Source organism: Solanum dulcamara, chromosome 9 (genome assembly GCF_947179165.1).
Source record: "Solanum dulcamara chromosome 9, daSolDulc1.2, whole genome shotgun sequence".
Lineage (NCBI taxonomy): Eukaryota > Viridiplantae > Streptophyta > Magnoliopsida > Solanales > Solanaceae > Solanum > Solanum dulcamara.
The window spans coordinates 75,536,802-75,551,221 of NC_077245.1; the positions used below are offsets into that span (position 1 = coordinate 75,536,802).

Below are 14,420 nucleotides of genomic sequence, written 5' to 3' on the forward strand. Positions count from 1 at the left end.
CGAGACATTTGATTAAGGATCGGAGTAATCCACATATCCCACCACAACTATGGATGATAATTGTTAATTCCTCAACTTAAGACAATAAAGTATTCAACCATATATACCCTTTTGTGGAAGTTAAACTTGATTATAATTCGTCATTTTATATAAAACTATAGAAAATAATCAAAATTAGTTATAAACTCCATGGCTAATCCATCACAAAATTGCTAATAGCTAACAAAATTTGTGCCAATTCATCGCCAACTCATTGCCAAATTGAATTAGTACTAAAATTTTGTTGTTTAATTATAAAATTTATTTGTCGATAATTCCTGATTTTTTTAAGTAGTGAAAAGAAATGTTGAAGGATTTGAACCATTCTATTCTTATTACTCTTTCTTTGAATTTTTATTGTTTCCCATAAGCTATATGGTTGAATAACAGCCAATCAACAACTACTGGATTAACAAAATAATTTATTATCTTCTTTTTCTATGGCAAAAATTTGGAAGCTTAGTTAGTATTAGTATAAAGATGAGAATATGATATTATATATAGGCAGTAGTTACAACTAAAATTCACTGGCATAACTTGTTCACGTAAAATGTTATCTGTCTTAGGGAGCTTGTTTGACACATATTTTTTATTTTCTGTTTCTTGTTAATTAAAAAAAAAGAATTAACTTAAATATTAGCAACCTACCTAATCATTATATTAAAAATAATTATCCGATATATTATATTATATATATATATATATATATATATATATATATATATATAGAATTAATATACAATCTATATATACCAATTAAAAAATGTATTTATCATGAATTCGACCGATTAGTTATGTAAAGATAAAAAAAGAAAAACTCTTTGTCCTTAAAATTTTAGTTTTCATCTTAAGATCTAGAATTCCATAAGTGAGATATCTTATGCTTTTCTAAATTTCTTGACTTCACATGCAGTAGCTCTTCATGCGAGATAGTCAAATATTACAAAACGCATTTTGAATGCGTAGTAAAAAAGGGAACAAAACGCGTTTTGAATGCGTAGTCAAAAAGAGAGGTGCAATACGCGGATTTTAAGCGAATTTTTTGCATTTCTAGTTTTCTATAAATAGAGGGTCTCTTGCCCTCATTTAGATTATCCCACAAAATACAATCCAAAAAAGTAAGAACATAAAGAGAGTTATACACCAAAATAAATATTGTAATCTTGAGTGTCCTCTTTAGTGAGTTGTTCCTTTTACAAGAGAGAAGTGTTAATTGTTGTTTTCTCCTTGTATTTGAAAGCAGTGTACTCCCATATTATCATAGTAAGATTCTTCTACCCCGTGGTTTTTCTCTTTTATATGTTTGAGGGATTTCATGTAAAATTCTCGTGTCCAATTTATTTTCATTATTTATTATCATATAAAATTTTAGTTATAGTGCTTCCTCCCCAACACTTCAATTAACATCATATAAGTTTGTAATGCTGACAGCTAAGTGTTATTATCTCCATGTGTCTTGCTTTGGAGTACGGTGTTTAGATTAATCAATTTTCCGTGTAAATTTGTAGATTGTGTAAATTTGAAGATAAATCTTCAATTTTTTTGAAATAGCATTTTAAAACTATATAAAAAGTACTATAAATCAACACACTTATTTCTAATTAGGGAAAATAAGAAAACAAAGATAGTCCTTTAATAATATGTTATAACATTACGTAGAATTATCTTCACTATAGAAGAAAAAAATGAAAGAATAATATTTTCAACACATTTATACAAATAAGTTTTTACTATTACGTTAGCATAAGTAATCAACATTTTCAATTAGAATTTTCACAATAATAATAATTTGAAATAATTATGATTAAAGAAAACATTCTTCGGCTCTCAAAATAGTAACTATGACATATAAATTTCAATTTACTTTAACTGTATATATAGCTAGAGTAGTGATGTAACACCACCTCATTGAATTTTTTCACTAGATACGTATGTGTTTGGGGGAGAAAGCACCGCAACTAAAGTTTGATATGATAATTAATATAAAAATAAATTGGACACGAGAATTTTACGTGGAAACCCCTCTAACAGATAGAAGGGAAAAATCACGGGGTAGAAGGATCTCACTATTAAAATATGGAGTACACTGCTCTCAAATACAAGGAGAAAACAACAATTAACACTTCTCTCTTGTAAAAGGAACAACTACTAAAGAGGACACTCAAGACTACAATATTTATCTTGGTGTATAACTCTCTTTGTATTTTTACTCTCTCTTTCTAGGATGATATAAATAAGGGCAAGAGACCCTCTATTTATAGGAGGATGAAAACGCGTATACGCGTTTTCAAAATGTGTAAAGACAGAAGGTTGCTGGCATGTTCCTCCACCTACCTTTTACTTTTTTTTTCTTTTTTACTTTTCTCCTTTACTTTGTCTTCCTACAATTTTTGACTTTACTTTGTCTTCCTTCAATTTTTGACTTTTACTTGCATTCTCCACTTGAAGATTTAATTGAGAATTAATTAAGTTTTCACACCATTTTTTCTATCTAATTACTGCAATGTTACGTTTCTAATAGGCCAATAAAAGATCGACACCATATAAACTTGTTAATGTTGATTGGCTTCGTAAACATATCTGCTAGGTTGTCATTGGTGTGAATTTTCTGAATATCCACACTGCCTTCTTCCACCTTCTCACGAACAAAGTGATACTGAATTCGTATGTGATTTGTCCTTGAATGAAATACTGGATTCTTTGCAAGATGCAAAGCGCTCTGACTGTCACAAAATAGAGCAACCTTCTCGTGTTTGTGCCCGAGTTCCTCCAGTAATATCTGCATCCATATTGCCTCTTTGCTAGCTTGTGTAGCTACTACATATTCTGCTTCCGTCGTAGATGTAGCCACGATAGATTGCAGTTTTGAAACTCATCTTACAGCTCCTCCAACAAGAGTAAACACATAACCTATGGTGGACTTGCTTTTATCAAGACCACCTGCACAATCTGAATCAACATAACCTTTAACAGTAAAGTCTGATCCTCCATAACATATTGCAACATCTGAGGTACCCTTGATGTATCTCAGGATCCTCTTAATAGTATTCCAATGCTCTCTATCAGGATTAGCCATGTATCGACTAACCACTCTCACTACTTGTGCAATGTAGGGTCTTGTACATACCATGGCGAATATTAAACTTCCCACTGCTGATGCATACGGTACTTGAGACATCTCCATCCTCTCTGCTTCATTGCTAGGACTCATATTTGAGGATAACTTGAAATTAATAGGAAGTGGGGTAGAAATTGACTTACAATCTTGCATCTTGAAGCGTCTCAAAATTTTCTTCAACTAGTTCTTTTGAGAAAGACAAATCTTTCTATTATTTCTGTTTTGATGAAGTTGCATCCCTAGAATCTTACTTGTTGGTCCCAAGTCCTTCAGTTCAAACTCCCTAGCTAACTGTGCCTTTAAATTTGTAAGACGATCTTTGTTGGGGCCTGCTACCAACATGTCATCAACATACAACAGCAAAATAACAAATTCTTCATCACCAAATCTCTTGTAATAAACACAAGGATCTGAACTATGTTTGTTGTATCCAAGGCCTATAATGAAGGAAGCAAATCTCTTATACTAACACTTCGGCGCCTGTTTGAGATCATATAGAGATTTGTTCAACCTGCAAACCAAGTTCTCTTTTCCCTGTTCTTCAAAACCTTCTGGTTGAAGCATGTAAATTTCTTCTTCAAATTCTCCATGAAGAAATGCAGTTTTAACATCTAACTGCTCCAAGTATAAGTCAAATGTAGCACACATCGCCAGGACCACTCGAATTGTTGTGAGTCAAACCATCGGAAAAAATATCTCATTGAAGTCTATACCTTCTTTTTGAGCGAATCCTTCCACCATCATTCTTGCACGATACTTCTCCACTTGATCATTACCATTGCGTTTGATCTTGTAGACCCATTTGTTTCCAATGGCCTTCCTTCCTTGTGGTAATTGTACAAGATCCCATATTTTATTTTTATGAAGAACTTCAATTTTTTCTTGCATTGCTGCCACCCACAGAGATGATTCTTGGCCTTTCATAGCCTCGTGAAAAGTTGAAGGCTCTCCATCTTCTGTTAGTAGACAATATACAATATTACTCTCCATAGAATAATCTGAGTGTCAAGCTGGTTCTCTTCTCTCCCTAGTTGACCGACAAACTTGTGGAGTTTCGATCTCAGCTTGCTCTTGTTCTTCGTACTCTAGTGCTGCTTTAGAAGAAACTGAAACTTCTTCTATTTCTTCAACTTCAACTGTAGTAGTCTCTGATTTTTCTTTTGAAGTGCTGCCTTTTTTTGCTTGTATTTTGTTTTCAACAAATACAACATTCGTGCCGATTACCACCTTGTGGGTTGTGGGATCCCACAAGTGATACCCCTTGACTCCATTAGTAAACCCTAAGAAAATGCATTTTCTAGATTTTGGATCCAACTTTAATTTTTCTTGGGTGTTATACATAACATAAGCAGGACTTTCGAATATAAATAAGCGAGAATAATCAGCTGGTTTTCCTGTTCACATCTCCATTGGCGTTTTCAGATCAATTACGGTTGATGATGACCGATTGATCACATAACAGGCGGTTTTGACTACTTCTGCCCAGAATTGTTTTTCTAATCCTCTAGTTGCCAACATAGATCTTGTTCGTTCCAACAAGGTTCTGTTCATCCGCTTTGCTACTTCATTTTGTTGTGGAGTATATGCCACCGTGAACTACCGTTTAATACCTTCTTGTTTACAGAAGTTATCAAATTCATCACCAGTGTATTCTCCTTCATTATCTGTCCTCAAACACTTGATTTTTTTCTCAGATTCAAGTTCCACCCCGCTTTGAATTCTTTGAAAACTGAAAAGTTATTTGTCTTCCTCTTGATTGGATACACCCAACTTCTCCTAGAGTAATTGTCAATGAATGACACAAAATATTTTGCTCCTCCTAAAGACTCCATCGGTGCTTGCCAGACATCAGAGTGGACCAGATCTAATATTTCCTTGCTTTTAGCAGAGGAACTGCTAAACTTCAGTCTATTTTGCTTACTGGTAACACAATTCTCACAAAAGGGTAGTGAAACCTTTTTGAGCCCTGAAAGAAGCTTTTGCTCAGTAAGAATCTTCAAACCTCATTCCGATATATGGCCAAGTTTACGATGCCACATCATTGTTGATTCTTTAAATAAATTTGCTGACGCGGTTGATGCTTCTCCTTTTGGTGTGTTTTACCTTTAAGCACATATAGATTTGCAGCAAGTTTTTCTGCTTTCATCACTACAAGCGTTCCTTTGGATATTTTCATGACTCCACCATGAGTCTTGTATGAACATCCATTATCATCTAATTGTCCCAAAGATAATAGATTCTTCCTCAAGTCTTTTACATGTCGTACCTCTTGGATGGTGCGTATCTTGCCATCATACATTTTTATTTTGATGGATCCAATACCAATAACATCCAAAGCATGATCATCTCCCATAAACACAGATTCTCCTGAGATAGAATTATATTGATGGAACCATTCTCTCCGAAAAGTCATATGCCATGTTGCTCCTGTGTCCATGATCCAGACATCAGTGAAACGTTTTCTGCCTTTATTATTTGATATTGCTTCACTACATAAAATGCCGCCATCATCCGAGGTACATGCAACATTCTCTTGAGAATTTGATGGCTCTGGGTGTTCACTCTTCTTTTTGAACCGACAATCTTTCTTGAAGTGCCCTTTCTTGCCACAGTTGTAGCACTTGATATTCTTCTTACTTCTTGATTGAGATCTGCCATGATTGTGACTCCCACTGGAGCTACGTTCCGTTGGTCTTCCTCTCACCATCATCAAAGCTGCAACTTGTTGCGAACTTGCTTGTCTATCTTCCTTATTTTTGCGCCGATTTTCTTCTTCTAAGACAGCGGCTGCAATTTCATCAAAAATTAGACTGTCTGTATTATTCGTCAGGTTGATGATGAGTTGATCATACGAGTCAGGTAGACTTTGAAGTAGAAGCTCCGCACGTTCATTCCCCTTTATTTTGTTACTCATTGTTGTAAGTTGCAAAAACAGAGTATTCAAAGTATTGATGTGTTCAGTAACTGACATGGACTTTGCATTCGGAGAGTATATAATCTTCTTTTTAAGAAGATTTTATTATGCAAAGACTTGGCCTCATACAACCCCATAAGAGTATTCCATATTTCCTTCGTCGTCCGCTTTTCAGTCACACTAGACAACACTTGATCAGCTAGTGCCAAGTGTAGATCAGCAACTGTGTTGCTGTCTATATCATTCCACTTGCTGTCATCAGTAAAATCTGTGGGTCTGCCTTCAATTGCAGCTAAGCAATTGTCCTTTCTCAATATCGCTTTTATTTTCATTTTCCACAATGAGAAATTAGTCTCATTGAATTTTTCAACGTCAAATTTTATTGTACTCGACATTGTTATTTGCTTCACATCCTTCTAGATCATTTTTGAATATTTTTGCGATCAATCGTGACAAACTGAACCGTCACCAAAATTACTATTCACGTGAATAGTACTATTCACAAAAATTTACTATTCATGAATAGTACCTTCGCATAAAACAGACAGAATAACTGAGGTCTCTGATACCACTGTTTGGGGGAGGAAGCACCGCAATTAAAGTTTGATATGACAATTAATATGAAAATAAATTAGACACGAGAATTTTACGTGGAAACCCCTCTAACAAATAGAAGGGAAAAACCATGGGGTAGAAGGATCTCACTATTAAAATATGGAATACACTGCTCTCAAATACAAGGAGAAAACAACAATTAACACTTCTCTCTTGTAAAAGGAACAACTACTAAAGATGACACTCAAGACTACAATATTTATCTTGGTGTATAACTCTCTTTGTATTTTTACTCTCTCTTTCTATGATGATATAAATGAGAGCAAGAGGCCCTCTAGTTATAGGAGGATGAAAACGCGTCAAAACGTGTAAAGACAAAAGGTTGCTGGCATGTTCTTGCATTTACTTGAGAAAATTAGCTAAAAGGGATGTTTGAGAGTTGAATAAAGATAAAGGATTTGTATTTTTTTTTCTTTTTCTTTTGTTATAAATATTTAATTAGGGCTTAATTATTAAGAATTGGGGTTGATTTGAAATATTTATAAATTTAGGATAAAAAATTAAAATATCAAAACTTATAATAAAAACCCTAAATCTATTCATTTCTTTCATGTTTTGTAAATGATATGTTCTGTCTCTTTTCTTTTCTTTTTCTTCATTCTCTTCATTTTTTTAAATTCTCTGTTCTCCTTTTCCCTCCTCTCTTCTCCTCTCTTTTCTTTTCTCCATTTTTTTTGAACGCTTTTGTTTATTTTCCCTTTCATCTTCTTCTTCCTTAACTTCTTTGCCTTTTTTCTTCTTCATTTTTCCCTTTCTTTCCAAACTTTTTGTGTTTTCATCTTCTTCTTCTTCGGATGTTGTCATCCTCATTTTTTTCTTTACTCCGATTTGATTGTGAAAATTATAAAAAAAAATTGATGAAAAGAGAAGAGAAGAGAAGAGAGGATATGTTGTTTATATAAACGGGAGTTGTTCAAGCAACGAAGAGATGTTGTTTAAATAACCCTATGTTGTTTAAACAATCCTAAGTTGTTTAGTTCAAATAACAGAAGTTGTTTAAACAACCAAAAGTTGTTTAGTTCAAACAACCAGAAGATATTTAAACAACCCTAAGTTATTTAGTTCAAACAACAGAAGTTGTTTAGTTCAAACAACCAGAAGATACTTTAAACTACCCTAAGTTGTTTAGGTGTTTTTTATGATTCTTTAGTTAAAACAATGAGAATATTTTAAATATCAGCTAGTTGTTCGGAGTAATATGAAAATATTTGTTAATTGTTTTGGAGATCGAGATATGAAAATATTTATTAGTTGTTTAGACAAATGTTTAAACATCGGCGTTTGGAAGGCTGGAATGTGTTGAGATTGGAAAAAAAAGATATGGAAGAGGACGAAGATGAATGTGGGAAGCTGTTGTTGCTGCTCCCGCTGAAAAAATGAGCAAATTTTCTGAAAATTATTTGTTGCCCTTTTGGCTAAACAACCCTCTTATATGTTGGGTATGTTTGTAAATAACAAAAATTTAGGGTGTATAAAAATATTCTTTTTTAAATTAGCATAACCCATTAATACCTAATTATACTAGAGTCCCTTTTACTCAATTTTTAAAACTTATGTCCTATATTCTCAAATAGATAACTTAAAAGTCACTTTTAATTAAAATCCCCCACTTACCTTTTACTTTTTTTTTCTTTCTACTTTTCTCCTTTACTTTGTCTTCCTACAATTTTTGACTTTACTTTGTCTTCCTTCAATTTTTGACTTTTACTTGCAGTATGTATATATAAATAACAACGAGTATAAATATAAAAAATGATATTGCTATAGCAATTTTATTCATTTGTTCATTTCTTTAGAAATTAACACCTCTAGCGCAAATCTTACTCATTTGTTCGTTTTTTTAGAAATTAACACCTCTTATTAAGTAGTAGAATATGCGCAAATCTTACGTCTAAATTGCATTGCGTAAAGTAGAAGGACGATTTCTAAAAGCCTAGAGGTGAAAATTTTCACAATTCCTATAAGTTTAAATTATTTTTATGCATAAATAGTCAGTCTTGACTTCTTGATATGTTTATATTTTGTATATTTTAAATCCTCTGACTTCGTCGCTCCTATGAGCTAAAGAATTTATTTAGTGGAACAACCAGAATCCTATTGAACCTCATTACATAAGGTGAAAATTTATTCAGTAGATTACAAAAGTGACAAAATGCTCCTCCCCCCCCCCCCCCCCCACATCTTTCTCAGTTAGAAACTTACAATCAATGCAACTCATCCCATACTTTGATTGTTCTCTTAAGCCTTTTTCTTTTAGATGTTTTCAGTGTTCTACTCTCATTATCTCTACTATCCTATTCTTGTGCTCTTTACTCTTTTTTCTCTGAAATTGTCCTTCATCCCTCTGTCAAAATCGCGCGCATTGTCGCGGTTAAAGCCGAATATTTATCCTCTCTGAAATTTTCATGATATCCGAGTAGATTCTATCGCCACCAAGCTCTGCACCGGTGGCACCACCAGCGATTCGTAGGACATCCTCGATGAAAGCAACGTTTCCCATAATGTCAACGTGAGCGCCACTTTCCGTGCCTCTTCCTTCAAGGAAACTCGATGGTGCCTTGTGCTGGTGTTCCCTTATGTATGTGGAGATGCCCGACGGGTTGAAACGTGTCTTGCCTCGCCAACCTTTCGCGCACATGAAGCCAGCACTCACGACTGGTACGCTCTCATCACCATCAACAAAGTGTACTCCACCCTTCAAGCACCCGTTATCACTTCCGTATGCAGAGCTGTCTATTTGAAGAGGAATGCTCTTGCATCTATCGGAAGATGACAACTTGTAGACGTATGATCTCTCAGTTGGAATTCCCACTCCATATGAACAGTATATCTCCATATCTGGAGCATCCGGCAACCTGAAAAAAGAAACCGACTATTAAGTAACTCAGCGGAGGAGCCAGAAATTTTACTAAGGTGTGTCACAATATAAAAAAGTAGACACATGTAACAAAATAAGGGGAGTCAACATATAGTGTGTATATATATATGTAAAACTTAAATTTTTTTACCTAGCTAAATAGTATAATTTTTCGCCGAAGGGGTGTCATTTAATACCCTTAGCATAAGGTTGCTTCGCCACTTAACTAACAAATAGCATCGTTGGCTATGGCTGATTTCATTATGCAACTGTGGAATTGCTTCTACGGCAAAAAGCATATGAGTAATTTTGTAAAATCAACTTCACAGACAATGACGAGTTGATCGTCTGACAATCGATATTCAAATAAAGAAAGAGCGGGGGAAAAGTTTGTTGTTAATTAAGAGAATTTTTGCTTATTCTTACTTGGTTTCAAGTGGATTTGACCAGTACTTGTAATGAGTGTACTTTGGATCGTCAAGGTCTTCTGCTATTCCGTGAGAGAAGTGTGCCTCAGCACGCTTCATCATTTTCGGTGCAACAAACCGAAGAAGATCTAACAGAGATCTTGCTGTGTATGCATCATTTTCAGCAACTTTCTTAATGCTTTTGCGACTCATCTCATCATATTCTGACAAAATTTCTCCACATGATGTGTTTGAATTTCTGGATGCGCTTTCACGCGTGAATTCCTGTTGATTTTAAAACAAATGTGGACCGCATGTCAAAGAAATATAGAACTTCTATGCATTAAGATCAATACAATTAGCATGGAAGTGTGAAGACTCGATGTGGTCGGGGCACAACTCTAGGACCCCGTGCATAGCAGGATCTAAGTGCACCGAGCTGCTCCTTTTTTTTACTTTTAACGGGAATAAATGTAAATTCCATGAAGAGTATATACTCTCCAATCGACCATTCTGGTTGGTTCCAATAAGTTGTCCAAGAGTAGGAAACAACACATCAATTGTCGTTATGCAAATGCCTGAGAAGAGAGGTGGAATAAAGAGTCGTATTTACCTTTGAATCAATAATTGAGAGCTGTGAAGAAGGTAAGTCTAATTTTTCCTTCCCAAATGAAATTAGTCTACCATATCTTGGCAGCTCCTTCACGTGGAAACTCCTCCTAGCATCAGTGTCATTGCCATTGTTTTCCTTCGAAGAAGATTGCAAGTATCGTGCCTTTGACGTATAACATATATTTTCTACTTCTGGAGACCGATTCAAGTCACCCCATATGGTCTCTCCTCCTCTCGGTACCAAGGAAATGACGGAGTCCCATGTTCGAGAAACTCGCATAATGTGTTGAAGGGTTTGAAAACCAAATGTCTCGGAATCCAGCAAACCAGGAGCCATGGATCTGCAAAAATTAAAAAGAAGACCTCACTACCTCATCCATAAAGTGCACTAAATTCCCCACTTTTATAGCATCTTTAATTTTACTTCCACTTTTTCTATTATGTTGCCCGGACTCTTCAAAAGTGCTGTCGGACCCTCAAAAAATGTACTACTTTTGGAGGATCCGACATACACGCAACGACTTTTTTGGAGAGTCCGAGCAACAATTTTCTATCGATAATTAGATTTCTAGCTCAATTTTGAAACCGTTAGACCAACCTCTACCAAGGTGGATTAAAATAAAAGTGCATAAGAGAGGATACTGATGGATGAATTAAAACACTAACCTGATAAAGGCAACATCCCTTCCCTCAACAGACATTATATTAGCAACAGCCTTTGGAACACCAAGAAATGCCGGACCGATATTCATGATAGCTTTGATGTGTTTGGCACACCAACCCGATCCGCCACCACCTCCAACAGGAGGAGATGCTTCAACCCATTTAAGGAAGTGAAGGAAATAGATAACTCCCATTGAATGAGGCACTACTACCACTTTCTTGTAACCATTTGTTACATACATAAGCTCGATTTTGCTCTTCAGCCTACTCAGAGATTGGTCTCTAATCTGCTTGTTCCAATTACAAATGTATTAGAATAACCCAAATCTAGTTCGACACATATCTAAACAGTCGATGCCAATGACACTAGAGTTCTTCTACCAACTAGAAAGAAGGAACCCGTTTAACTTCCAAGTGAAGACGCATCGTTGATACATTAACGTGGCTAATGCAGGGGAAATTATTTAGTAATCCGACACTTGTGTGAAACTCTTGGGAATATTCAACAATCTTGGCAATCGAGAATAGACATAATAGCATACGCCAATCTGATATGACAATGCTGCTGAAAGGAGCATACCTTCAAGTACATCACACAATGAAATGACATTACATACTCTACGGGCAGCTCCGTGCACAAAGCATCCCGTGTGCACGCAGGTGCCGGAGAAGGGCCGCACCCCGATGGGGTGTAACGTAGGCAACTTGCCTTTACGCAAGCAAGGGAAACTAGTTGCACGGCTCAATGCCGCGACCTAGAGGTCACACGGGACAACATTACAGTTGCCAATCTTATCATCATTAAGTTCATTTTTCTTCCATCACATTGTTCACAGCTAAAGGGAAAAAAAAAGAACTTCGTAAATGATGACAAGACTGGCATTTATTCACTTAAATGCAAGGGATTAATGCTATCTGTTGTGAGGAAAATTTTAATAAGTTGGATCATAACAATGTACCTCTGTATTTTGGAAGGATAGTCTCCAGTCATAAGCAGCCATGTACATATTCTTCTGTTCATAGCCAATTTTTGCCAAATTCTCAATAAGAACAGCCCAAACAAAGTAACCAGGAGCAAAATAATCGGCTGCCACAAGTCCTGGAACTGCTCGGACTCGAATCCCCGGTGGATCGAGCCCCGTTTCGTTGTCCAATGATAAGTGCTCCAACCAACATAAAGGCCTAAAAAAGCAGGATAATTTTTCAAATTTCATGTCAAAATGCATCAACAAAATCTACTTTTTTCTGATTCAAACAGAACAAAGCTATGCTGTTCGGACTCTCCGAAAATGCATACACACCCATGTCGGATTATCCAAGAATGCACTAATTTTGGAGGATCCAACACGCACAGCAGTGACATTTTCTAGGAATCCAAGCAACATAGGTCTAAAGCACACAAAGGGGACTCTCCAAAAATGCATACACACCCATGTCGGATTATCCAAGAATGCACTAATTTTGGAGGATCCAACACGCACAGCAGTGACATTTTCTAGGAATCCAAGCAACATAGGTCTAAAGCACACAAAGGGGCAGCCCAGTGCACCAAGCTCCCACTCTATGCGCTGTATCGGAGATGGCCGGACCCTTGAATGCGATGTACCGGACCACAAGGGTCTATTGTGGGCAGTGCACTAAGCTCCCACGCTATGCGCTGTATGGGAGAAGGCCGGACCCTTGAATGCGCTGTATCGGAGAAGACAGGACGGGTCTATTGTGGGCAGTCTTACCTTGCAGAAATCTGCAAGAGACTGTTTCCACGGCTTGAAAACGTGACGGCTTGAAAACGTGACCTCGTGGTCACGCACAACAACTTAACAACTTTACCAGTTCCGTCTTCGTCTAAACAAGAGTACCTTTTGAATATTTCAGTGAAACTACCACCCCATAGCCTCTTTCGAAATAATCCTTCAGAACAAGGCCTTCCTTCCCAAAGCTCAAGGCCACCAGTGACAATGCCAGGGACTAAAACAACAGGATGAAGAGCTGTTAATCCATCACGTTTGAGTCTAACTCCAGGAGGTTCAGGGACTCTAAATCCAGGCAAATTTGCAGGCAAAAAATTGCACAAAAACAGAAGTATCCACCAACTTGTACACAAGTAGCCAATTAGCCAACAACAACTATCTACACACCTCCATTCCTTAGGCTCTTTTTTTATCTTCTTGGACTTTGGTTTCTCTAAAACTCTCTCAATAGTAGAAACAAGACTTTCTGGTTTTTTGGGTTGCTCAAAAGATTGTTTTTCATCATTTTTTGGTTTCTCAAATGATTGAACACTAACAGTAGAACACTTCACTGGTTCAAGAAAGCACAACTTACGAAACCTCAGAATTGCAGCCATTGGAAAATTCAAGATTTTGATGTGTTATGTCTCAAATCAACATAAAGATTAAATTTTTCAAGAAATGGGAACAACTCATCAAAGGAAAACACAAGATTTTGATGGTATGTTTCAGCAACAACAAAAGTAGCTCAAATTAACATAAAGATGAGATTTTTTTCAAGAAATGGGAACAACCCATCAAATGAAAACTCAAGATGTTGATGTTATGTCTCAAGAACAACAAAAGTAGCTCAAATTAACATAAAGATGAGATTTTTCAAGAGATAGGAACAACCCATCAAAGGAAAACTCAAGATTTTGATGTGTTATGCCTCAAAACCAACAAAAGTAGCTCAAATCAACATAAAGATTAGATTTTTTCAAGAAATGGGAACAACACATCGGAGGAAAACTCAAGATTTTGATGTGTTATGCCTCAAAACCAACAAAACTAGCTCAAATCAACATAAAGATTAGATTTTTTCAAGAAATGGGAACAACACATCAAAGGAAAACTTGGAATTGAACTTGAACTCTAGACAAAAAAAGTTAAAACAAAGAAAAAGATATAGGAAAGAAGAGTACAAGAGAGTGATGATCATGGCTTGTTGTTGTTTGTAGAAATAGGCGTTACAGAAGGTGTGGCTCTGCAACACGTGGTGAAGAAGAGTTGTGTTCTGTGAGTACACAGAAAAGCAAAATACAAATTCATAGAAAGAAGAAAGGGAGGTGAAAAGAACTTTAATTTTTAGTTTCACTTTCACCACAAGAATTGGAGTATTTTTGGGGTTTAGTTTTAGCTTTTTTTGCTGTTGTTGATGAAACCAAGGGGCATACACTTGTCTTGTTTCCTCTTTTCCTTTGCA

General features: G+C 35.9%; 1 protein-coding gene across 1 annotated transcript; it reads right to left on the reverse strand.

The window, feature by feature from the left end:
- Positions 1-8,864: 8,864 nt before the first annotated feature.
- On the reverse strand, positions 8,865-14,121 carry LOC129904573 (putative phospholipid:diacylglycerol acyltransferase 2). Its single transcript, XM_055980135.1, has 6 exons — positions 13,085-14,121; positions 12,185-12,407; positions 11,229-11,512; positions 10,564-10,903; positions 9,970-10,235; positions 8,865-9,541 (listed from the first exon to the last, which is right to left on the reverse strand). Exons 1-6 carry the CDS (start codon positions 13,570-13,572, stop codon positions 9,058-9,060), a joined length of 2,085 nt encoding a protein of 694 aa, XP_055836110.1. The 5' UTR covers positions 13,573-14,121; the 3' UTR covers positions 8,865-9,057.
- Positions 14,122-14,420: the final 299 nt, after the last annotated feature.